Genomic DNA, 25379 nt, shown 5'->3' with positions numbered 1-25379 from the left:
AGTTGTTATCACATCACATTGCAATTAACTTCTTTATTGGTTATGTCTTAAAACACATTTAGAAAATAGTTATTCATTAGAGACAAATTACTTTTTGCAGTATATTACAATCATGCATAATTATTTCTAAAGCGTATGTGAATACCAGTTAGCACCAAATAAAACACCATATTGTAATTGTTGTAGCTGTGATCTCTGATTAAAATAATCAAATAGTCATACAATATCACAATTATAGTATGTATTTATACTAAATGTCTGTTTCAGCTGCAGCATTAATTGTGTAAAATGATCATATTTACAATCCTGTAAGCCTATTACAGTGATAATGTTATAGCTGTGCACTACTACCACAGGAAAACTAAATCTCACAGATCCAGTTTTGCTCTAAACTACAGTTCTCGTCGTTCCATTCCGCTTGCTTTGACGAACGGTGCCAGACTTCCACACAGTCCTGCTCCCGTCCACTATAGCTGTTAGGCTGACCTTGACCCCAGAACCTGTAGGATAAGAAGAGACAGCCACAAAGAGAGTTAAAGGTCCAGTGTGTAACATAAGGGAAGGTTTATTTTTTTCAAGAATTTAATTACTTCTTAATATACATTTTAATAAGTTTACAATCACTGTAAAATAAAAAAGGTATTTGGTCTTCATAGCCTTAGATTTAGTCTTATGTGTACTTTTACAGCAGCCCAAACAGGAAAAAAAAAAAGCAAGCTTATACACAATTTAAAAATGACATCCTAGGCCACTGTTTTTCTCTGACACACGTCTGTATGCTGAGTCGCTTACGTTAGGGTCAATGGTGAGCCATCCACCCATTTCCAGGTCCCTTCTGCTCCTAAATCAGACAGTCCAATCCAGGCTTCTTTGTCATTTGAATACAAGCTGTTGACGAAGGTCTATGAGAGAAGCAACAAACAGTTCAACGCTAACGTCATCTTAATGTTTTCCACGACTGGAGATGTGCTGAAAATTAGAAAGAGAAAAACCCAACATGCATACATAAAGCTGTAGCTGTAAGTTAACAATGGAAGAAAAACCTTTATGGCTCAATTGAAATGTGAGATGACCATTAGCTGAAGAACCAGATATTTTCTGCAAGACTAATGGATGCTGGGAATGTACGACCTACATTTGTAACAAATTCTTGTACCTTAGCAGAGCCTTGTTATGTAAAAAAATGTGGGATAAAACTGTATTCTTGTTTGACACCTATTAGCTATTACATTGTCACATGTAAAATATTTCAGACTATAAGCCACAGATATTATTGTCGTCATTAAAACTGAAAACATCTGCCTGCTACGTCGAGAGATTGGGTCATAAAACAGAAATTAGAGAGGAATGAGAGCAGCCAATGTTATTTGTTTACTGGTTCATCCCTGAGTACGAACTCTTTCAACTCTTTTATATTTCTTCATCGTAAATGTGGACATACAGTAAGTGGAGCGCAAACAAAGTACATCACAAGTAAATTAGGACGTTGACCTTTCAGCGTACAGCCGAGCAGGTAATGCTGACACTTGAACTCACCATTTCTGTTTGGCTTGTTATGATCACCAGGTCTCCTCCTTCACTTTGACAGTGTTCTCTGGCTTTCTTCCAGGTTTTCTTGCCAAGAGAAGCGTAGTAGCAGCTGTGCTGAAACTTCCTCCAGCCTGATTGACACTTCCTCTCTGCAAATGTGAGATATTCATTGAAAAATAAACAATGAACGAAAGGGTTTAGAAGCTTTTGAGGAGGATTGAGAAAGTGAGTTTTTTAAAATTTAAAATCAGATGGCATTCGCGGTAGGCATGGGACGATATAAAATTTCCTGTCTTGATTATCCTGACCATAATAATTGCAACTCACGATAATACTGCAGTGACTGAAATCATTTTTTTTTTTAATTTAAAATAGGTCATGATGAAGGCTGGAGCTCCCCCTTATACATATAAAAAAAATCACATAGACTGTATGTTGGTGGGTTAGACAGGATTTAAGGTATAAAAGAAATTAACCACAATTAACTTATTTTAAGTGCTTTTTATCGCAATGAGTGAAAATAATATTGTATATTGTGCTTGGCGCCTAAATTATTCAGGATTCATCAGGCTCACATTGTTATAGAATGGTTCAGAGAACATGAGTCATCATTTTCACACATGGATTTGCTAAAAAAGGATTCCAGACCTTAACGTAAATGGTAATCAATGGCATGTGCTGGAGGAGACTTAAAGCTGCAGTTTGTCACTTTAAAATATAAACTAATGTCTGATACATTTAAACCAGTGTCGAACTACTTCACACAATTCTGATTAAATCTATCACATGACACTCTTTGTGTCTCTCAATAAAGCAACATTTTTGTTTTTCGTGTCTGTGATGACACAGAATGATGCATTTTGCATCACAGCAGATGGAGGGGAGGCGGAAGCATAACAGCTAAGTGAGACGGCAACCGCCTTTAGATCACACAATTCTCAATGGATCTTTGGAGTGAGTTAGTGAGAAACTGGAACGAATGATAAAAAGGGAACGTGAGGTTAACGAATTAACGCAAGTTCTCTGAGACACGAGTGAAGTTGGTAGTGAGGTTTGCATAAGCTTAGCAAAATCATGGTACAGCATTTTTTGTTTGGCCCACACTCTACATATATATGTATATATATATATATATATATATATATATATATATATATATATACACATATATGTATGTATATGTATATATATATATATATACATATATATGTATGTATATGTGTATGTATGTATATATATATGTATATGTATGTATGTATGTATGTATATATATATATATATATACATACATATACATATATATACATATACACATATATATATACATATATATGTACAGGGATTTTCTCATAGCGGCGACTCTGCACCTGCAACAGACTGGGCGATTTACCATGATTATGGAGTTTTCTTATTATGTGCGAATCGGCCATTAATATTGAAGATGTCCTGAGGTAAAATTACATTACTTCACCTTCCCATGTAAAAATAATCCAATCCTAATGGGGCTTAAAGTGGTTGAACATGACGATGCCATTTCATTAAAGGCATTTTCATAACTTTTAGTTTTTCTTTGACAAATGAGCGCCTCTTATTAACCTAATATGCTCTCCTACTCATATTGTTTTCAAAGGTTAAATACATTTATAAAGAAATAGATAAGTGGAAATTTCCACTTCTCTTTACCACAGGACATCTATAATATTAATGGCCGATTTGCACAGAATAAGAAATCACCATAAAACTACAATTGGGAGGGGTGAATCGTGGTAAATCGCTCAGTCTGTTGCGGAGTCGCCGCTATGAAAAAATCACTGAGTTGCTTTGGTAATAATTACCTCCTCATGTAAAGCTGATCCCGTCTGAATAGGGCTTAAGTGACATGTTATGGAATCAGGCCTTCAGTGGAGTGTCAAACATATCCAGACTTATGGATCCAGACAAAGTAGGATCAGTGCTTTGGAGTTTTTCTTTGACTTTGTTTAGTGAACCTTTTTTTAACTACAAAGTCACATTGAGAAAAAAATCATACCAAGTCAATGTATGTTTTTTGACTTACCATTAATCGTTACGTTTAGTTTGTCAACTTCAGTCCGCAGATAATCTCTCTCGACTGTCATGTTGGTGATTTTCAGTTTCAGCACATCTCGCTCCTCGGTCACGTTTTTGCAACTGCTTTGAAGCTGGTCTTTCTCCCGGGACATTGTCACGAAAGCAATGTGCATCCTGTCTAATGCGCGTTTAAGTATGTTCAGAGCTAGCTGCAGATTGTCTCTTTCCCTCGTCAGGTTTTGGTGACTGTCTTCGATCTTGTCCTTTTCGCTGTTAGTGTAGTTGTATCTTCCCTGTAATTCTTCTACATCTGTCATCAAGTTGTTGTAACTCTTAAGCAGTTCGTCCTTTGACCTGGACACATTATTGAACTTGTTCTGTAGATTGTCCCTCTCCTTGATTGCTGAGTCATAACTGACCTGTAACTCATTTTTCTTTTTAACCAATGTATCCATCTTTTTTTGCAACTGGTCTATAGTTGCAGACAAGGCGTAGTTGTTGGTGTCCTGTGTGTTCCTGGTGGCTCTGAGCTGCTCGATTTCTTTGCTTAAAGCATTGTTAGAGGTCTGTAATTCACTTTGGCTGAGCTTAAGTTTGTTTGTTTCAGCAGTCAGCAAATTGTTATTTGTCTCAATTTGGGCTTTTTTCTTTGATAAGTAATCAACATTTTGCTCTAACTGGCTACTTTTGGTTTCAAGATTCTGTTTCTCTCTCCGGACCACCTTCATATCTTCCTGTAGGTTCTCTTTCTCCTTAGTCACAGCTTTTATATTGCTTTGATTGTCTTCGTCTACCTTTTGATCTGCCAGAAAACAGAAATATGTTATTTATGAGTACATTTATGATGGCATTTGCCTGCTTGCTAAAAACCTACGACTAAATATGAGAGAAACAAAGAGGTGGACTCACGATGGACGCTCTGACCGATGACACCAGCCAACAGGAGAAGACTCAGGAGCCCGAGGCAAACTGTAGCAATCTTGTACGGGCTGAATCTCAATGTATAAACTGACAATAAACAAAATGTAAACAGAAACTTTATATTTAGATTTCATGAAGTGATCACTAGAACTTGTGGTTATGGGCTTCACCTGTTTATTTAAAACAATTTTGTAAAGAACTACACAGAAGAATTATTTTCAGTCCAGGTGCTGGCAAAATAAAATGTGCATGTTTTAAATGTCTTCAAAAAGCACACTTTCTATCTGGCAACTAAAATCAAAACACACAACAAACCAGAGGACATTGCATGCTACGTGCTATGTTTGACCTCGACATTGAAACAATTTGACAAATGATTGTGGTTTATTTATCAAAACTAAAATAGCAAATTGTAAAATTAATGACAGACAACTTCATTTGCTCAATTTCCATGTAGCAGTTAATGAAACGACTATTTATAAGGTTAAAAAATGTTATATGAAGTGTATTTTGTAAGTGATTTTTATATCTGATGAGTCCATATTTTATTCAAGTCACCTTGGATATTTGCAAAAAAATTATTATATTAAGACCTAAAATGTGTCAGCATAGATTAAGAAAACATGTTGTAATGTTGACATACTGGTTTCACTGATAACAATAGCTCAGCCAGTATTGGTATTAGTATACTTTTCATTTTTGAGCCACTGGTTTGTTGTTTTGGTATGTGAAATACTACAGCTAGTAGTAACACACAACCATGCATTTGTCAAGTGTAATCATTTTTTTAAGTTTAGTTTGAATTTCTGGCATTTATCACAAAGGCATTTAAACACAAAGGCAAGGACGTGTAGTGTGCACAAGCCATGTTCACACTACACATCTCTCAGAGTCATAGAGCTAATGTGCATCTCACACTACAGAACTTGATGTCATGTGAAACTTTGCAATTATGGTGAGTTCACACTAAAGGAGTGATTGGCAATGACGGGGTCGCACATCACATGCTCTTTCTTCTGGGGAAGCTGTCAACTAATGGGTGTCATCGTGAAAACACTTGAGAATTACATGTTTTGTTAGATTCGTAAAACCAGGATTAACTGGACTCCGGGCAGCCTTTGAGCATTTACTGCGGGTGGTGCTGTCTGTGATCTTTGGCACATGTTAAAGTCTTGTATTGCTCCTTTTCCTTCCCCTTCTTTGCTCTTCTGGCGAACCAGTTTTGTTTTTCTGTTCAGGTTTTAGTCACATACATAAAGACTATCAAGTAACATGAGGAATGATGTATGAAACCAGGCTTAATTTATGTTTCACGTCTAGAGAGGGACTGCTGAACCTATGTTGTAATATGGCCGTTGCTGTGATCCCAGTTATGATATCGCTTTACTTTTTTGCAAGCCGATTACCACAACTTCCCAAATTTCATCTGTGAGTGACTCATCGTATGAACTCTATCTTATTGCCTTTTGGGGGGGAAAAAACAAATTTTTAAATTAAGTAAAATAAAAGCAAAGCATTAGTAAAAAATTATAAATAAACAATGATCACTAACACAAAGAAATGGAAAGCATTTCAAAATATCAACAAAATGAAAAGATCTAAACTGAAACAGAAAAATGAAAGAAGTCCATTTGTTCTGTGTCTGGCAGGAGAATGTTTTTTTTATTTATACCCTTTCCTAGGTATGAAAGGTATGTTAAACACACAGTTTGAGGATGTGTGTTTCAGTTACCATATTCATATGAACTAAAACAAATCAGGAAATCAATGTGATAGCAAGCAGTCATTTCTGATTCATCTTGATGAGACACTGAACCCAAACAATTAAAAAGATGGGCACCAGCAAAGTGGCTAAAACATCTTTGTAGATGAATAGAATGTCAAACAGTGTCCTATCACAAAACATCTGATAAAATGAAAGTTCTTAGTTTTTACCCCACAAGCGTAACTGGCTGCTATCCCCGAGAAGCTGCTTGTAGTCAACTTTGCTGTCTTCGACATCCATGTCTGTGACTGTAGAGGCACGGTACTCAACAGCCATCTTTGAATACGTTTAATGAGCCCAACCAGCAGGGACAATAGGAAGAGCTTCTGAAACAGCCGAGAAGAAAATAAATGACATTTTCTTCTGTTTTTGCAAAGTTTATATTTAAATTTCCTGAACAAAATTGACCTTACCTGTGTGTGAAAAGATGTCAGTTGTGTTTTGTGCCGTCTCAGACAGGAAAACAAACGCACACCCTGCACTGCACTGATGCTGCTGTCGCAATATATCTACATAAGTTCCCTGTACTCTTGTGGCCCTTCATTCACAAAGTGAGGGTTGGTCAATAGGCGGAGCTTAAAAATTAAAAATCCAAATCAGTTTGCTTGTTGTCTCACGGTTTTAGGTTTGTTTGTTATTTTTGTGTCTTTGCCAAACAAGATGAACTGATTTGTGAGATAAATCACATTCTGGTGTTTGGCATCTTTTGGGGATAAACCTGGTGTCATGAGAGTTCAGCGACAACGTGTCCTCACCCCATTCACAGATATGAGGAAGAGCACATTTCCCAAAAACACAAATATGCTGAACATGCAGCAAAATCTCCTGATTACTCAAGATTTGTTCAAACATCCGTTTGCTGATTCAGTTAAAAATCAGTATTTGTCCCTTGGTCTTTCAAGTTTCCTTCCAGACCTGGGCGATAAAATAATGTGAAGAAGAGGGAGTTTATAGCAGGATAATGGCAAAGATGTCTGCTTTGTCGATGGTCTAATACTAGTGACAGTCTTGAAGTGTAGGTGTGAGTCAGAAGAAGTAGAAGGTACAAGGTTGGATGAGTCTTTCTCTTTAATTGGTAAAATTAAAAAGCATTTCCCTATGCAAAGTTCATAGTAGTTTCTTTGACTTGCTTGTGGTGATGGGAAGTCCACTGCAATTTACATTATGTCTAACAGTATGGCTTGTGTTCCATGCATGATGGGAATGTGTGATGTTAGCAGAGCATGTAAATACATATAAAACACCATTCATTTTAATGGTAAACTGTCTCATTGTATACAATATGTTTAGTCAGTCAGGGTCTTAGACATAACTATATGAACAGATGACAAGCACTCCTGTTTCCGTGCATATTCTCTAATATTGCGTCTACTTTTCTTCTCTGTATGGTGTCAGATTTGTCCACTTTCACCAGTCTGTGCACAGCTGTGCACATCCAGCCTGTAGTGGTGATGTTGGACTCTGTAGAATATTCTTTCCGGTAAGGACAGTCTCACATCAGGTGTAACATACCCGTCGGTGACACCCACACAAAGGAAACCAAGACGCCGGTAGAGCCGGTGGACAGCTGCTGTGTACGCTGTGGTTCCCAGCACAACAGAGGAGTATCTGTGAGTGGCAGCAAACTCTAGAACCTTCTGTCCCAACGCAACCCCAACTCCACAACGCCGACAGCTCCAGTCAACAGACATCCGCTGTAGCATGACAGCACCTCCTGACTTGGCCAACAGCTGCCACGACACCCACCACTTTACCTCCCAGCACTGCTACCCACTGCTACCCACAGACAGGAGTCTGCGGGCAAGGACACTGACATCAACGTGGTGGATAAAAGATGTAGAAACACGACAGAAAAAGGCAAATCAGTCAAAGAATGTCTTAACAGATTGCACCTTTTCTCATTAAGCTAAGAAAAACTTTAAGCAGCAACAGGACATGAACATTTTGAATGTTGCATTCACCAGCATGTGTGTATCCTGGTTATTTTTGTGCATTTGTACAAGCTGCTTATACTGCATTCATAACCTTTAATAATATTTATTCCTGCTTGGAAAACCTAGATTTATGATCTGGAGTACCCTGATCAATGCATTAAGGCATTTAGATATGGTCAAGTCAACCTGCTCAAGTTGAAATCAAGCATCACAATTTGATGAGAAGTAAAAAAAAAAACATAAACTTTCAGTTTTCAACAAACAGTTACTCAAATAACCACTTAACTACTGGATCAGGTGTCATGTGTACCTAGTAAATTGACTGGTGAGTGTATTTCTAGGAACCTGGTGATTTCATGTAGAACTCCTCAATGTCACCCGTGTCTCTGCTCATGGCGTGTTCCAGGTAGCCATGGATTACACGCCTGCTACAGATGTAGCGCCCACACAGCACAGTAGCTGGGAGGAGTCCTCCTAAATATCATGGCTTCCTCTGGTTGGTATTTTCACAGTCATGTTCACACGTTATTTTTAAACTTTTTTCCAGGCTGCAGCATCATAGAAACAAATAATTCATGCGGATACCGTACCTGTCACAGCAGTGTAAAGTAGGAGACTCTCAGGGTGATGTCTCTAACCTCTGAAGGCAGTGTCTGGCACCATTTCCATCGTTCCTTCATAAAAGATACGTTGTCCCTCAGCTTTGTCCACTGGCTCAAACTCGCGCACAACTAAAGTTTGGATCCTATTTATTTTTTCATTCCTGTTTAAGACTTTTTGCTCCATACAGAAACACAAGAGATATGCTTAATGCCTGAAGTCTGACTGTTCTATTCGACTTTGAGCTGTAATCCTGAGGAGGTTTTTGTGGGTCTGGAGGTTGGGGGGCGTTTCTGCTTGTATGCTATAGATAAGGTTGTGTGTTCCCTCATTCTGTGTGGTTCAGGTCAGGATCAGGCTTAACAGTGAAATGGACACTAAACAGTTATCCACCACTATAGCTGTGGTCTTCATAGTACGGTTTAGTGCAGTATGGTATGGTGGACTGATAACAGCACCTTTACTTGGTAGGCGGGGTGTACGTAGGCTGTGCTCGATGCTGTGTCGAGTAGCATCGCTGCTCCAGGCCACAGTATAACAGAAACTCTTAAAATGTGTCTTATGCCATTAGTTCATTTGGCCTATCTATAAAAAGAAAACACCTGATTGCGGTTTGGACTTGGAGGTGGCTTTCCTTTGAGGACAGGCTAATGAACAGTTAATGTAAAGCTCATTGCTGATGGTCAAGATTTGTGCTTTTTTTTCTCCTGATTTTTTGCCTTTAACAGACATAGACATGCACCTTTCATGAATTATGAAAGCACACAGTGGTGGAGCCTGGATGAGTGCCATTATTTTTTCTTGAACCTAAATATTTAATGTTCAGGGATATTCTTAATGCGCCACTTAACTGCAAGTTGCCCAAGAATTACACAGGCAAATAAGAGAGGCGTTATCTGAATGAATACAATAACGATGATACACAAACACCAACTGTTTCTATTGGCTTAAGACACATCTGTGAGTTCTACAGTGGGATTTCACTAATACATTGTAGTGGTTTATCATAATTTCTGCAGAATGAAAATAGACCAGGGTGATGACGGCAGAGGACTAGGAGCTTTGGAGGAGGCAGGGAAACTGGCAGAAAGTGACTCACTTCTAGTCCAAGAACTCTCAATTGGTTTGTTGAGATCAACAAGAATCAGTGTACATCAGACAAGAGCGAGCATGCCAAATGTGACATGAGGGCGGAACCAGCTGGCTTCTATATTTAAATGCAATGACGCCTGTTGATTGTGAATAAAAACCAAAAGCACTTGATCAATATCTGCAACTATGTCAGAGTGATCTGTACAACAGAGCTCATTCCTTTAATCAAACAAAGATAGGAAACAAATGAATTACAGTCAAAAATTGACTCATCTATGGATATCTGGTCACCATGAACGTTGATATATCAATAACAATGAGCTACAATAAATAAAGCTTTTGGCAGTTCTATTTAACTTTTTTTCTTTGTTTTGTTTTCTTGGTATTGCTTTATTGTTCCTATTAGTTGTAAAATGTAATGTTATAAAGACACAAATGGAAATAAATAATCATTGCAGATGATTTAGCAGAAAGAAATAACAAGTAACAAATCAAACGTGGATATTTTGACACTTCCATTATATCCACAATTCTGATGTCTGATGTTGTGAATTAAAAACAATTAAAAAAGTAAGATATTTGTTAAAAGTTAAAATATTTTGGATATTCTTGAAACACTCTGAATATTCTTGAAACTGGGACAATCAGGGACAAACTGGGACGTCTGGTCACCACAATCTGATTGGCTGTTTCACGTGGAACATTTTTATCGTTTGATTGCATTTGATTGACTGAGTCAAGATTCTGCAGAATCACGAGAGAGATGTGTTGATATAGGTCTTTTTTTTTTTGGTGACTCATTATATTCAAAAGGCAACCCGGTATATATTATATGTGCAACATCTTAATTGTAAAAACCTCCCCACAGAGGATGTAAATACACCACGACTTAAATATCAACGGAATCTGTTAAAGTAGCACACACATTTAAAAAATATAAAATGAAGATGTTTCGTACCAGTTTGTCAAAACTCATAAATCGCTAAATAACTCAATGCAGGGGAAAACACAGTGTCTATTTGATTAAATTTCAAAATAAAATTCTTAACAATGGCATATCCCCAGGCAATTCAGGAGATAGTGAACTCTATCTTCTTCTAATTTCTCTACTCTGGCTGGAAAGGAGAAGAGAGAGTTGGATCTCAGCCAGAAACAACTGCCCTTGTTATGTTTGTTTATGAATGCAGCAATGAGTCGAAACCCTGGGAGGCCCTGCCTGTTCAGTTTATGCTGAGTGGGCTACAGTGTGAAGGCTTCTGTCCGGTTCATCATTTCCTTGTTCCTTCTCTATGCCCCTGGCCATGTTGTGTTTGCTGCCATTTCTGTTTCCTGATGAACATTAGTCACCCACAGCAACCAGAAATTGTAAGACAGACAGTGATGTGCTTTTATTATAGTTAGTCCAGCAAACTGGATTAGAAATTAAATGAAATTCAAAGTGGTTGAACTGGATATTTGATGGATGTCCATGCCAATTAAAAAAGGGGGACAAATAAGTCACTTAACTAAACCCCTTACCACCTTTGTTCCGGTGAAAACCAGTGTATGTGGCTCTTTAGTAATGTTATTTGCTCATCCTGGTACAAATCTTCACAGTTTAGTGTAAAGTATGGAAGTTTTGTTCTGATAAAAACCAACATATCTACTGCCACTCTGGTCAAACACCAGCTACTGCATTCAAACTTTGCCATTAGCTTTCTTAATCCACTCGTCACTGGTACACGCTTTCATCAGCCTCTTGTCCAATCAGCACAAGGCTTATTGATGCAAACCCCTCGCCAGATGAGGCCTGTCTCACTAAGCACCTTCTGTGGGAGTTTTTAACCAACAGGGCTGATGTGCTTTCATAAGACACTGACGATGAAGTTACATAGTAAATTTCTCACACTTCTTTTTCTAAGCATATCAAGGAAATACAATGGCCTTGGCATAATAGGAAGGATAGCATAGTACAAACAGATGTTTTACAGATGTTTGTTGCATCGGGCTCATTCTTCATTTGCCAAACTGGCTGATTTTTCCATTGTGTAAGCTTGACCCTTGTAGATACAAGCAGTATATTGAGTTCCTGCCATTGAATCCTCCAAAAAGTTACAAACTGCCTAATTTAAATCAGCTCCATTTGTTGTTTTCAAGTCATACTTTACGTTGAAGAAACACGATGAAAAAACAACAGTACAAACGTAATTCACACCTCAGTGATGCACACAGTCATCACCGCGAGAGCAGAACAGAAAGTACATAAGGATGACACAGGGGGAGAAGAAAAGAGGAGGAGTTGAGGAGAGGAAGGTGGGAAGGTGTTGGGATCAATTCAAAGTTTCTTTCAAAGTGTATGCAAAAGGAAAAAAACGTGGAGATGCTTCACGTGAGTCTGAAAAATGTGGAGGAGAAAGAAAGATGGGGGCAGCGATCTGGAAAGACAACTTCATGAAGAGGATTTCTGTTTAAGCCTGTGATGTAGGTAGTGAGTCAATGACAGTTTAAATCAGTCAGGGCTCAAAGGAAAATTAGGACACAGGAGAGTAGGAGGACAATTTTACTGCTGCTTTATCATGATTATATGAGATAGAAGGATCGGACATGCTCACCCCCCTGGTTTCCAGAAATACTTCCTCTGAGCTTTTTGGCCTGTGGCAAATTAACATTAGCCAAAATAATGGGACAAACAGCTACTTCCTCCACGTCATAATAAAGTCATGCAGCAGAATTACAAGCTCCTCTGCATATCTACTTTGCAATGAAATTAAATGAAAAAATTTATTCATCCTTCAAACTTTCCTTCCTTCATTAAATCAGAAGGTTGGTAACTTGGTTATTAGAATTAGTTATTTTTGCATTCACACCAAGTAGTGATAGTGAATTTGACCTCTGCATTTTACCCATCCTTATTACACATCAGAAGTGGAGCAGGGGGCAGCACTTATCCGTGCCCGTGGAGCAATGGGAGATTGGGTGCCTTGCTCTAGGGCACCCCATCTCTTGGCCCTTCCCGGGATTTGAATCGTCAAACTTTACTTTTCTTCTTGGCCATAGGTTCTTATCTCATAAACCTGGCCTAGACGGAACACCAACTTCAGTTTAAAAACAAATTAATATTAGATGTCTGTTTACTAGTTAAATTGGACACTCTAAATTGACTGTAGGGTGAGAGTGAATCGTTGTTTGTCTCTATATGTGGCCCTGCGACGGTTTGGTGAACTGGCCAGGGTGTGAGCCCACCTATTGCCCTATGTGAGCTGAGATTGACACAGCATCCCCCCGCGACTCCTCTGTGGAGGATAAAGTAGTAGAAAATAGGTGGTTTGGGAAGAAAGGGCCAGCTATGATTCAGTATTTCATACATACCCATCTAAAAATCTTGACGTGGTAAAGGTCACCGTTAGTATGTTCTCATGTGCATGTGGAATCTCAACAGGTTATCCGACTTCCGGTTCCAATTAGGTTAAGGCAAGGGTAGGGGTTGGAATGCGCCATGCATTTGCAATATTAAGGTTAAAATAAGGGGCTACAGAATGCATTTTAGCCTGATGTGTGTGTATTCCAGACATAGACAACCAACATCAATCAAGAGGATAACCAGATCATACTGAACTGTTCTTTTATTGTCTCTTGCCTGTTATAATAGTTTTAGAATGTTCAGCAAATTATTCCAACCCCAAAGTCAGAGAAAGAATTTTTCCCAGTTCAGTTCAAACTCTTGGAAAATGCTAAAAGAGCCACCTAGTGGCACAAAGCTGAATGTTGCCTTACGTGTGTTTATGATATGCAGTATCTAAGCAGAAACTGCATAGATACTGCACATGAGGGTAAAGTAAAGTAAAATCAAGTTTTCTGTGTAGATTTAAAGATTGCAAATGTGTACAAATCACACAGCAATTCAAAACGGAAATATGAGTTATAATAAGCAACTTGAATGAGAATCAGTGAGTTGTTTTTTTTATCTGTTTGTTTTTACTTTATTGTGTTATGTATAGTTTGCTTATTGAAGATTTGAAGTGGACATGATGGAAGACTTTCAGACGCAGCTCTGATCTGAAGAGGAACTTGGGTTAGAAGCTGCCTGAAATGAAAACTGGATGCTTTCCTGCTCACTTTTATTTTCGCTGCCAGTCCTCTCTCTCTCTGTCTCTCTCTCTCCCCCCCTCCCCCTCTCTCTCCTCCTCCTCCTCCTCATCTTTTAGTCTCCTCTGCTTATATTTCTCATGATTCTCCCTCCATTTTTTCTGACCACTTTTGAAACAGACACCTGACAGATGATGTAATGATTCATCTGAGATGTCTGTGTCTGTGGATCCATCTGCTGTGTATTCATGCTGGTGTGTTGCTGCATGTGTGTATGTGTTTGGTTCACTCCGCTCTGTGTGTGTGTGTCTTTATTACATCAGTCATTTCTGTGAGAGAGTGGTATTCTCATAAATGACGCATTCAACACCTCAGAAACTCTAAAATACATATTGTGATGCAAACATGCAGATTTTATTTTGTAGCCACCTGGCTGAGAAATGGTATTTGGGCTGTTTTTAGGTGCGAGAGTGGGTGTGGGGTGTGTGTGTGTGTCTGTGGTTGTGACGCCAAATTTTGTCTCAAAACCGTCACTGTGATGGTTTTTTCTTTTTAAATAAAAGCAATATTTAATACTTTTTTTTGTGTGGTTGCATGACGTGCTGAAACACTGACCTTGTTGAGCATGCACTTGCACACTGCCATTGCAGAGAATCAGAAAAGAACTATTCAAACCACTTAACAAAATGCACATCTATCGGAAAACTATAAAAAACCTTCCCTGCATTATCTCATTGTTAAATCTTGACACGTTAAAGGTCACTGTTGTTGTCATGCGCATGTGGGATCTCAACAGATTCTCCGTCTTCCTCTCACTTTTACTTGACTGAGGGTTGCAATAAGGTTAAGGTTTGGAGTTAGCCATGCATTTGAGATATTAAGGTTAAATTAAGGGAATACAGAATACATTTTAGCCTTATGTGTGTCTTCTGTTTATGTGTGAGCACGCTCATGTCCACGGATCCCATGCACATAATGCTAGAAGGAACGTCTGTCTCCCAGTGGGCCATTCTTAAGGCGCATTAACAGCAAACACTGCCAATGAGGGTGCATTCGCACGTGTGTGTGTGTGTGTGTGTGTGTGTGTGTGGGCGTGTGTGTGTGTCAAGCTTCCCAAGTGTTCATGTGTGTGTTGAAGAGATCCAAGTACGTGACTCAAATATTACACCTCTTCTATTGCTGTTTTTCTGTCTCCTTTTCTTTCACACATCTTCATTTCATTCTGCAGTGTACTCTGATTTCAAGCCCATATTGTAGTCACTGTCTTTATACCCTTTGGAGTCTTTTTGTTACACACACACTCACACATAGTCACCTGTTTGCATCTATTCACACAGAATGTGCTTTGTTTGTTGTCTGAGACAAGAACATAGCATCACATATTACCATGGCGAACAAGTGATGAAAAACATTATTTGATAGTTGGATACTGTTGTTCAGAAGTGTGCTTTTACACTTAGATTTATAGATATGCATATTATATCAAGGCAGCAACAGTGCTTCATGACTGCATATTGCTTTGTCTCTTCTCTTTGATACGGAAAAATATACTGGAAAGGGTTAAAAAATTACAAAAGTGTAGACAGAGCGAAACTATTTTTAAAATAACACATTGTTTGACATGAAATCTCAATATGAGCACAGACAGAGCCACGGGCAGATGGGGGAATCAAAGTCACACGTGTCTGCTCAACTTTATGAATGAGTGAAAATCCATGAATCAGAGGAACTTGCCCGCTCAGACTGGAGGTGATCAGAAAAGCAAGCATGAGAGAAAGAACATGAGAAAGAGGGAATGTGTGAAAAGAAGCAATGTGTGAAGGAGCACAGAGTCGTGGTGACGGAAGGAGATGTTATATAGAAATTGCGTCGATATATGAGAAAGTGAGAGGTTTGTTTGTGTTAGCAAGTGAGAGGGAGACAGATAGAAGGATGGAAGCTCAGCAGGGGGAAGACAAGTTGTGACAGAGTAGTGACGCACTTGTGCTCAGCAACCAGCCTCCTCCCCATCTCTGTCTTGCCCCGTATTTTTCTTATTAATCAACTGGGAGTCATTAATATTCATCCTATTCAACCAGCTCTGGCTTCTGTAGACTTGCTCACGCCCCACCTTCCCACCTCAATTTCTCTCATTGCGTCTGGTGGTTGACTGACATGAATATCGTCCAATCTGACCCACACGGTTCATATATGTGCTCTATGACGCAGGTGCTACCCCACAAAAGCTGGAAGACCAATGGCGGCTGATGAGCTGTCTGATGCACTTGTTTCATCCTTATATAGACACGACAAGCTGTGATTCCACCGCTCCATGCCAGAGTGGGATCTGTGTGTGTGTGCGTGTGTGTTTCGAATGAAAGAGCTCTTGGTTTTCTTTGTTGTTCTGGCACAGACACACAGTATAATTGGAGGAATATGAAGATAAATAAATGTCCCTTTATCAATCAATAATATTTGTGGCTGTATGTTTACCTCCTTGCTAGACAAGTGAGTTAATAGTAAGCATGCGTGTGTGCGTGCGTTTTTTTTACGTGAGGTAATTATTTTTCATACTTGATATACGATGATGAATGACTGGTTTGTCTAGGTTAGCTATAGATCACATGGTTGCAAATGTGAATATATTAATATAAATTAGGTAATTTATTGCGATGTTGTGGTGCATCATTGCTACCATAGGACTTTAGATTTTGTCATTTTAAACTACCACGATGAATGTGAAATGAAACAATCAAGATGTGATTAAAGTGTAGACTCTCAGCTTTAATTTTAGGGGGCTCGGAAATGATTGCACAATTTACTAAAAACCAGTTTCATGGCCAGTTGTGCCCTATTAACTTACTATTCCCTGTTATCTATTCTCTATTTAGTGGCTTTTCACTGACATTTTCAATATGAGGTCCAAATAATTGTCAATACAAGTGAAGAAGACCATCATTTGGCCGAGAAAACAAAATAAACCTATCAGAAAGATGGCAAAAACAGGAGGAATGGCCAAATCAACAATTTGGTACAATGGTGAACTCAGAAACACCAAAAGACCTGCAAGACCACAGAAGACAAGTCAAATGGATGGTGAATTCACAGAACTCTTCTGATGGTGAAGAAAAACCCTTTTACAAAATCCTGCCAAGTCAAGAACACACTTGAAGATGTAGGCGTGTCATTGTCAAAGACGACAATCAAGAGAGGGCTTCAGAGGGTTTACAACAAGGTGCAAACCACTATCAACATCCAAGAACTTAGAATTTGCTCGAAAAAAAAAAAAATATATATATACATATATATAAAAGACCTGGATGAACAACCTCATTTATTCTGCTTTGCTTTCGGTGACTATACAAATTCCTGCATCATTTTCTGGCCTGTTAGAAAAGCCTTTAGCATGAATGACTTTTTACCCTCAATATTTTCTCTTTCATCAGTCAGATCAAGTAAAGAGGGCCTAATGTAAATAATGGACATGGGATTAAGTCACACATGTGCAAATCAAGTATGTCTTAACCTTCAAGTCTCAAGCAAGTCAAGTCACCTTATTATTAACACAGTCTTACCTGCAGTATCCAGTCTTTATAAAGAGAACATTTATTAGTTGCCAATTATCTAACCTGTATGTATGACAATGAATTTGATTTGCATTATGGTTACATTGTCAAAGATTACCTGTTCACATTTTCAGTTTTCCCCTCGTAATTTCCCCGATACCAAATCTAACTCCTGGAGTAACTAAACAGAACAATTGGCAGCCAAATAAAGAATGATGTGTAGTATATCATTCTTTATGCACACGTGAACACTATAACACAAATCTGAACACCACTCTGCTCTCAAGTGAAACTGTAGCTATTCGTGGCCACTAAAAACAGAACATTCATGGTTGGAAATTTTACCTTTAGATTGTAAAAACTTATTTGCAAGTTATTTTTTGTCTTGTCTTTATTTACATATGTGGTAAAATACAACACAGTTTTTACAAACTATATCTTCAATCCCAAAAAGCCACACATTCTTCTGTTTGACCAGATATCCACTATAGCTGATACATGGTTTGCATCAGCAAGAAAAAAAAACGTATTTTCTCTCGGGTCTCTGCAACTCGGGATTCTACCTTTGTGGATGATTAGCAGAATATAGGCTCCCTGAGGAGGTATAGCTGATCCTTGTAAAGCCCTGGTAAAATACTGGCCTGTTAGCATGTCTCCGACTATATTGGCACAACATCTATTCACTTCTATGATGAAAAACAGCCGGAAAAGAGAAGAATTATCTGCCATCTTGTCTATAAAGGTGAATATCTTAGTATCCTGCCAGAGAGCGTTCACTTGGTTGTGACATCAGCTACCAGAGCTCTATCAGATGTCATCAGTGTTTCAATTATCTCAGTAGTTGAGGCTCATGTTATATCATTCCTACCATGTTTCCTCTTGTTTGGTGACAGTCCGTTGTCATATTGTGAGAGCAGGTGTTGTTTGCAGATGCTTTGAGATGCTAGTGCATAGTAATGAGGGCTATATGCTTACTTTTCATCTCTGTGCCTCCCGTTCTCTGTCTTTCTCCGTTGTGTAGTTGCCTGGGGGCACTCTCTCTCACTCTCTTTTGCTGTGTGTGTGTGTGCGTGTGTGTGTGTGTGTGTGTGCTTTGATTCCTTTGGGCATTTGACTACACACGAGCCAAAGCATAGAATGAAACGCCCACATAAAAAGAAAGAAAGAAAATATATCATTTTGTTAAAACAAGTATGAATTTATTTTTTTCTTTATGCTTCTCTCACAGTAAAAATAACAATTAAGCCAATCTGTCATATATATATAATCATCATTTCTTTCTCAGATACAAAACATACACATGCACAGTGACGGACTGAACAAAGAAACATGGAAAATGGTATAACTGGCACTTTGGTCGTCTGACAGTGACCTCACTGTCATGGCCACTGAAGAGCACCCTGGCTCAGTTTGACCTCCTCCACAAGACTCTGTGAAGAGATTAAACATCTAAATATTTGACACTGAATATTTCCCAGACATATTCTTTGTAAAAACTTTCATTGACCTCAATTCATTTTCTCTAATTCTCAAAAATAGATTGAGGGAAAAAAAAAAAAATTGATCTTTTTGTAATCTTGTTCATGTTAAAGCCAGGTTAACTGACTATGAGAACATCTCTCTCTTTCTCTCTGTCCTTCACTTAAATTACCTCCTACTCTTTCACTCCTACTACATCTTGGTCTTGCCCTCATCACCTCTACAGAGGCTCTTTTTTCATCCTTTCTCTGTCCTTGAGAGATTGAGACAGCGTTAGAGAAAAACAAGGCAGGAGCTGCTATTCACTTTCCTTCCTACATGGTGATGTGGAAACTCGATTGGAAGAGGGAGGGGTTGAGAAATGCTGCTATTGCTGCTGACGAGAGTGTGCCTGTATTTGGTAACTTCCTCCGTCTTCCTTATTTTGCATTTCTCCTGCTGCTGAACACTTCTGCTGATGCTGAAGTGCAGGCCACTTCTCTATACCCTCACATCATCTCAGTCTGCTGTTCCTCTGCCTGTTGCTTTCTCCAGCTCCAAACTCTTTCAGTGCTCTCTTGGTGTATTTAAAAATCAGACAATTTGCACCTCTTTGGTCCATCTGGCATCACCCAGGATTGACTCAGTGGAGTGATAAACCTAATGACGTATTTGCCTTTTGCAGTGTTGCCAGCTTGTTAATCCATTCATCCTCATTTAGCCTCTCTCTCTCTCTCTCTCTCACACACACACACACACACACACACACACACACACACACACACTCAAACACACACAGATGTCCATCGCAGCCAGAGCCAGTCTGAGTCGCCTCTGGCTGTGACATTGGGTCCATGTGGTCAGTCCTGTGAGTCTGCTTTTCACAGATTATTCACACGGCAGCAATCTGCTCCCTTTAGGAGGATTTTTGTGTTTGCCCATCTTGTCTGACATTGGTGATCGTTTGTGAGGAAAGAAAATCCCCTGTAATAGATTACCCCAAAGGAAATCATGATAGACAGCAAGTTTCAGGAAATATTTAGTAAACAATTTTATCTAGATGTTCAAGTCAACAATCTTTTTACACATTATGTCAATATGTCACAGAAAGACATTCAAAAACCAAAAAATCTCTGGCTTCCTGATAGGAAGCATTTGTTTCCTGTGGGGGTGTTGCAAACAACACCGTATTTACAGAAAATGGTGGAGGGTGCGATGGATGGAGGAACTACATGAGTGGATTTATTACTTTTCACCTGCAGGTTGCTGCTTCTACTGCCAGCACTGTCTTTTTTCCTACTGCCTTCTGTCTTCCACCGTTTTCTCTTATTGCTGCATTAAAATGTCCCCCGTACTTTCTCTGCTTTGATATCTTCCTCTTACTAATCCTGTTTGTTAGGAACCCTTTCCCCTCCTCTCACTCTCATTCTCCTTGTCACCGTCTGCTCTTCTCTGACATCCCCGCTTTCCACGTTCTCTTTCTCTCTGACATCCCGTCAGGCTGCAGTATAGTTTCTCCTCATTTACCTTCAGCCTCACTGCATTGTGCTCTGTCCTGTAGAAACACTAGCCTTCACAGTTTTCTTAGGTAATGATGAATGGGATTGTGCTGCATCACATATGTCAGATCAAACACTCACAGAATACAGATCTATGTACATGTACACTTTAAGTGATTACAGTATTGTCATTACTGTGCACTGAATATAACAGTAATTGTACTCGTGACAGCCAGTTAATTGGATGCACTTATAGCACTAGTAGTTTTATCTAAGTTGAGGTGACAAACTTGACAACATCATTCACAACTGCTATCAAATCTCATTGATATTAGAGATGGAGTCAGCCCTCGTAGCCCTGATTGCAGGGAACCATGACATCATACAGGTGAGACACAGAAAGCCATACCTGTAGAGTACTGTAATTATATATATGACCTTAGCTGAAGAACTCTTAGCAGCCCTGAAATGTGTTAAGCCCTGTAGTGGCAGATTCAGAATCTAACCATCCCCCAATCTCCCTGGCTGTGCCTTTGAGGATCGGCTCACAGCAAAGCGGGCAAAGGGGGTATAGAGAGTCTAACAGGGGTCCTCACAGCCTTTAAAACAGGCCGGAAGGAACTGGGGTAGCACTAAGAGTCTCATTCAGCCGAATAGCAGGTGGAGGTTGATGCAGAGGCTGAAAACAGAAAGGGCTAGTAATGAGATTCGCGAGCGGGATGAGGGAGAGGAGGAAGATGGAGGCAGGTCGAACTCAGGTGGACATTCAAGCTCGAAGCACCGCAGAGTGACCCCTGAGTCCTCGTTGCCGTAGTTTGCCCAGTACTCTTCTGGGTCAAGTTTGGGCAGTGCCAGTTCTTCCTCCCCCAGCTCATACTTGACTACTGAAGTGGTTGTGGATGGGCCTTTCCCATACAAACCAGCCTTGACAGTCTCTGATGCTTTCTCAAAGATGCCTTTCGTGGACGACTGGGGCCTGTTTTTGTGAAACCACCAGCGGGTCTTGGTGCTGAAGGTGGTGGTGGTGGAGCCAGCGATAGAGCCGGGATCTGGCAAAGGGCAGAGGGCGAAGTCCATCTCACGGAGGAAGCGGAGGTCCTGGCCACGGCGATTAGAAGGAGAGGCGCAGATTACCTCAGAGGAGGAGACACGTGCCTCACGGAACCACTCCCACAGTGGGCGGGCCTCACAGCCACAGGACCAGGGGTTGGCATTGAGACGGAGGAACTCGATTCCCTGGGTGTCCCTCAGGGCCTGACTGGGCAGCTCCGCCAGGGTGTTGTTGAAGAGAAAGAGCATGGTGAGACGGCCGAGGTCACGGAAGGCTCTGCGGTTCACCTGCTTGACACGGTTGTCGTGGAGGAGAAGGCGGTCGAGGTTGACCAGGCCACGGAACACATTCTCTGAGAGGGTGCGGATACGGTTGCCATGCAGGAAAAGCTGGCTCAGGTTGATGAGGTCAGAAAAGATGTCATCCTGCAGGAAGTGGAGATTATTCTCCTGAAGAAGGAAAGAAAGAAATGTAAACGATTAATCATGAGTAGAACAGACAATATTTGATTTGTAATATTTGTAACTGGAGATGAGTAATGCTTTATGTGTATTTCCATGTCTGGGTGGCTGCAGGAGTGTGTGAGAATCTAACTGTGTGTTAGTGTTCTGCTTTCATTTTTATGTCTCTCCAGCGCTCCTACCTGCAGATAGAGGAACTGCAGGCTGTAAAGCTTGTGGAAGATGTCATGGGGCAGGGCCGTGAGCCGGCAGCGGTGCATGTGGAGGCTCTGAAGCTTCTCGAGTCCTCGGAAGGCTCCCCCCTCCAGCCTGTGGAGGTTAGGGTTGTCCCCCAGGTCCAACTCCTCCAAGTCCCTCAGCTCACTGAAAGCACCTGCCTCAATCCACGTGATGTTGTTGGAGAACAGCCACAGAACCTGGTGACGCAGAGGTGATTTTTCGTCAATATGGGTATCATTTCACCTGAACATTAGTTTTCTGTGCATCAGCATCAAGAAACAGCTGCAGCTTGAGTTTTCCATATTTTCTCATTACCTGAGTTCCGAAGCCGAAAGAGCCAACTCTAAGCTCCGTGATCCGGTTGTTCTGGAGGAACACGCGCTGCGACTCATAGGGCACTCCGACAGGAACGGCGGTGAAGTTCTGCGCCTGGCAGCTCACAGTCATGGGCGTCGGGTAGCACACGCACAGATGCGGGCACGCCGATGCCGGACTTGGCTTGCCGAGGACCAGCCACACCACCAACCATAGGGAGAGACCGCCTGCGTGGAGGAGAGCGAGTTGAAAAAGAGAGGGGAGAGGTGAGTGGAAGCCACCGTGGTGTAAGCATCACTTTGCAGCACACACGACATCTGATTCTAAATGGGAAAACATCAGTGCTCATTTTTCACTGTGCGTTAACAACTTCTCTTTATTATGGCTTCTCTGCATGAATGCACTGGGATTTCATCTCGATCAGTTATAATTACATCTATAAAAGACAGGATGAGCATCCCCAGAATCTGAATTGCCCGTATTGTCATTGCATGTCCATATAACGAAATTAAAATGACCACTATATGGTGCAAATATCAAAGCAAAAGGTCCTTTTTGCGCGTCTGCACCACAAGCCCCAAACTTTACGCATGGCATGGGCGCAAAACATTCAGTCAAAACACAGCAAATACTATTTCTTAGGGTTACAAAAAGTTCTTTCCATAATCAGATTCACATCCAGCACATGCAATGTGACTATTAAAAAATAAGATACAAAAATGAAGAACTTCTTAAGTTTCCCTTCTGCTTCAATTATTGCCAATCAAAAGAAACACCCTGCATGTATCCATTCCGATGTTACGCTCAATAATCAATGTGCATTAAATAATTATTTAATTGAAAACTTCAAAAAAATGTTGCACAGGTTCTATGTGACAGGCAAAGTGAGTCTATGTCCGCAGTGTCCGACCACAGAGAGATAAAGGCAGAAACTTACTTTTGCAGTTGCGCACGATGGAGCATCGTCGGCTCCGAGTAATCGAAGAGGTTTCCATCCTGAACCAAAGCCCAAAGCGAGTTAGCTAAAGAGGGCGAAGTAAAGCCTTAGCCTGCTATCTCCGCTGATGCCCTGGTTCCCGAGTCGGAGCGACTGAGAGTGTGCCGGTCCATTGCTCCCAGTGTGCCTTAAATACCAAAGCATCCAGTAATTGCCTACGGCAGTGGGCACGTTGGATTCTCCTACGTCATCGATCCGAGGTCATGAATGAGTGAGGGCGGCGAGGAACGGAAAGGGGAGGTGCCGACCGTAGGGGATTCTCTTGGAGAGCATGTGCGCGCGTAAACGCTGGTTGGAGAGACGTGCGCTCAGACTTGGTGAGAGGAGGAGACTCTTTCGACGCACAAAGGGAACAAGAAGGAGGGAAGGAGAGTGAAAGTAGAAACGGTGAAGGGAGGGATCAGGAAAGGCGGGGTGAACGGAGAGCCAAGGCACGTTGCCCGGTAATGATGACTGGTTTCTGTGGAGGAGTGGAGGACGGGTAGGAGAAGAGCGCACAGCTCGTTTCCTTACCATAACGGTCTGTTTCCGGCGTGCGCGGCAGCCAGACACAGAGAAAACAGATAGAAAAAAGAGACTTACATGGTTCTGTTGGAGAGGATGCCCCACGAATTATGATTCAGTCATAAGGAAAAATGTGGTGCCAGAGGACTGACACTCCCAAAACAACCAGAATTGAGTATTTGTTGTGGAGGGCAACTATAACATGCTTCAGTCATGTTGATTGTGCATTAATTATAGCTCCTGATAAACTCCCTCTAATGATGAAGATTAAACATTTTTAATTGGCCAAATGAGGCAACAATGATCAGACTGGAATGTGATTTTACATTAAGATCTGTTCAATCAAAACCTGCTGGAGTAAGGTGAACCCTTCTCTCTCGCTCTCTTTCAATTCTTGTGGCTCATTTCTCAGTCCATATTGCACCACTTACACCACAAACATTGTTAATTGGCTTCCCCTGCAATGAAAAAGAAAAAATGAAAGACAGCAAAGCACAACAGATGCCTTTGTATGGATGCCACTTCAAGTCTGCTTTGCTGAGTCTGTGCCTCAAGCTGTCACTCTGCTTGTGTATGGCCACCAACTGAAAGTCGGTGAAAAAGCTTCAGCTGTGTCAGCCTCAAGTTTCTTCAAGTATAAAATATAGGTTATAGAGAGTGACAGCAATATCTACAAAAAAAAACAGCCACTAATGACAATGACAAAATAAAATAATAAAACTTGACACTCAGACTTGACACTGCTGTTTCATTTATCTTTTGTCATCAGTATTTTTGCTTACTGGTGTAGTTCATCATAATCACAGCATAAATTAGGTCCTCTTGCTGATTCAAAACATACATAACTGAATTTGTTCCCAGCAAAATATGTCAGTTATTAACAGGGTTCTTAAATTGTATTACATCGTCAGTGTGGGCATCTTTCTTGCTTCCCATCCATACATTTTCTACCGCTTTATCCTCCACATGAGGGTCGCGGGGGGAACTGTGTGAATCTCTGCTGACATATGGCGACAGGCGGGGTCACACCCTGGGCAGGTCGCCGGTCCAATTTTTTCACCCACAAATTTCTGTCAGTCTTTAAATACACATTAACATATTGTACTGAATGAATCAGTGGAGGCAGAAGATGTAATCTTTTCATCCACAGATGGCTTGAGAATTAATTATCCCTATACTACATGTTTAAAATAAAAACATGAATATATGAAACATATGAGTATTATTTGAGTAATTTAGTCTTAAATGCACAATAATAAGGTACAATATATATATATATGTATATATATATGTACATACATGGAAATAGGCCAAGTTTTATATAAAAACAATTTTATACAATATATACTGTATATAGCAGGGGGTCCCTGCTCC

General features: G+C 40.3%; 2 protein-coding genes across 3 annotated transcripts; both read right to left on the bottom strand.

Annotated features, from left to right (window-relative positions):
- Positions 1-18: 18 nt before the first annotated feature.
- On the bottom strand, positions 19-6783 carry LOC122770432 (CD209 antigen-like). Of its 2 annotated transcripts, none has more exons than XM_044027277.1 (7): positions 6679-6783; positions 6436-6591; positions 4489-4587; positions 3587-4381; positions 1537-1679; positions 793-902; positions 19-500 (listed from the first exon to the last, which is right to left on the bottom strand). In XM_044027277.1, the coding sequence occupies exons 2-7, from the start codon at positions 6539-6541 to the stop codon at positions 362-364; spliced, it is 1392 nt and encodes a 463-aa protein (XP_043883212.1). In that variant the 5' UTR covers positions 6542-6591; positions 6679-6783; the 3' UTR covers positions 19-361. The 2 variants fall into 2 exon arrangements, with proteins under 2 accessions (XP_043883212.1, XP_043883213.1); XM_044027278.1 differs by having other exon boundaries at positions 6436-6588.
- Positions 6784-18759: 11976 nt separating this feature from the next.
- Positions 18760-24994, bottom strand: LOC122770537 (reticulon-4 receptor-like 2). Its single transcript, XM_044027446.1, has 4 exons — positions 23442-24994; positions 22505-22731; positions 22153-22386; positions 18760-21958 (listed from the first exon to the last, which is right to left on the bottom strand). The coding sequence occupies exons 1-4, from the start codon at positions 23497-23499 to the stop codon at positions 21104-21106; spliced, it is 1374 nt and encodes a 457-aa protein (XP_043883381.1). The 5' UTR covers positions 23500-24994; the 3' UTR covers positions 18760-21103.
- Between the last annotated feature and the right edge of the window lie 385 nt (positions 24995-25379).

This window comes from Solea senegalensis, linkage group LG6, assembly GCF_019176455.1.
Source record: "Solea senegalensis isolate Sse05_10M linkage group LG6, IFAPA_SoseM_1, whole genome shotgun sequence".
NCBI classification, from domain to species: domain Eukaryota; kingdom Metazoa; phylum Chordata; class Actinopteri; order Pleuronectiformes; family Soleidae; genus Solea; species Solea senegalensis.
The sequence above is the reverse complement of the archived record's forward strand: the minus strand, read 5'-3'. Positions and strand labels throughout refer to the sequence as shown.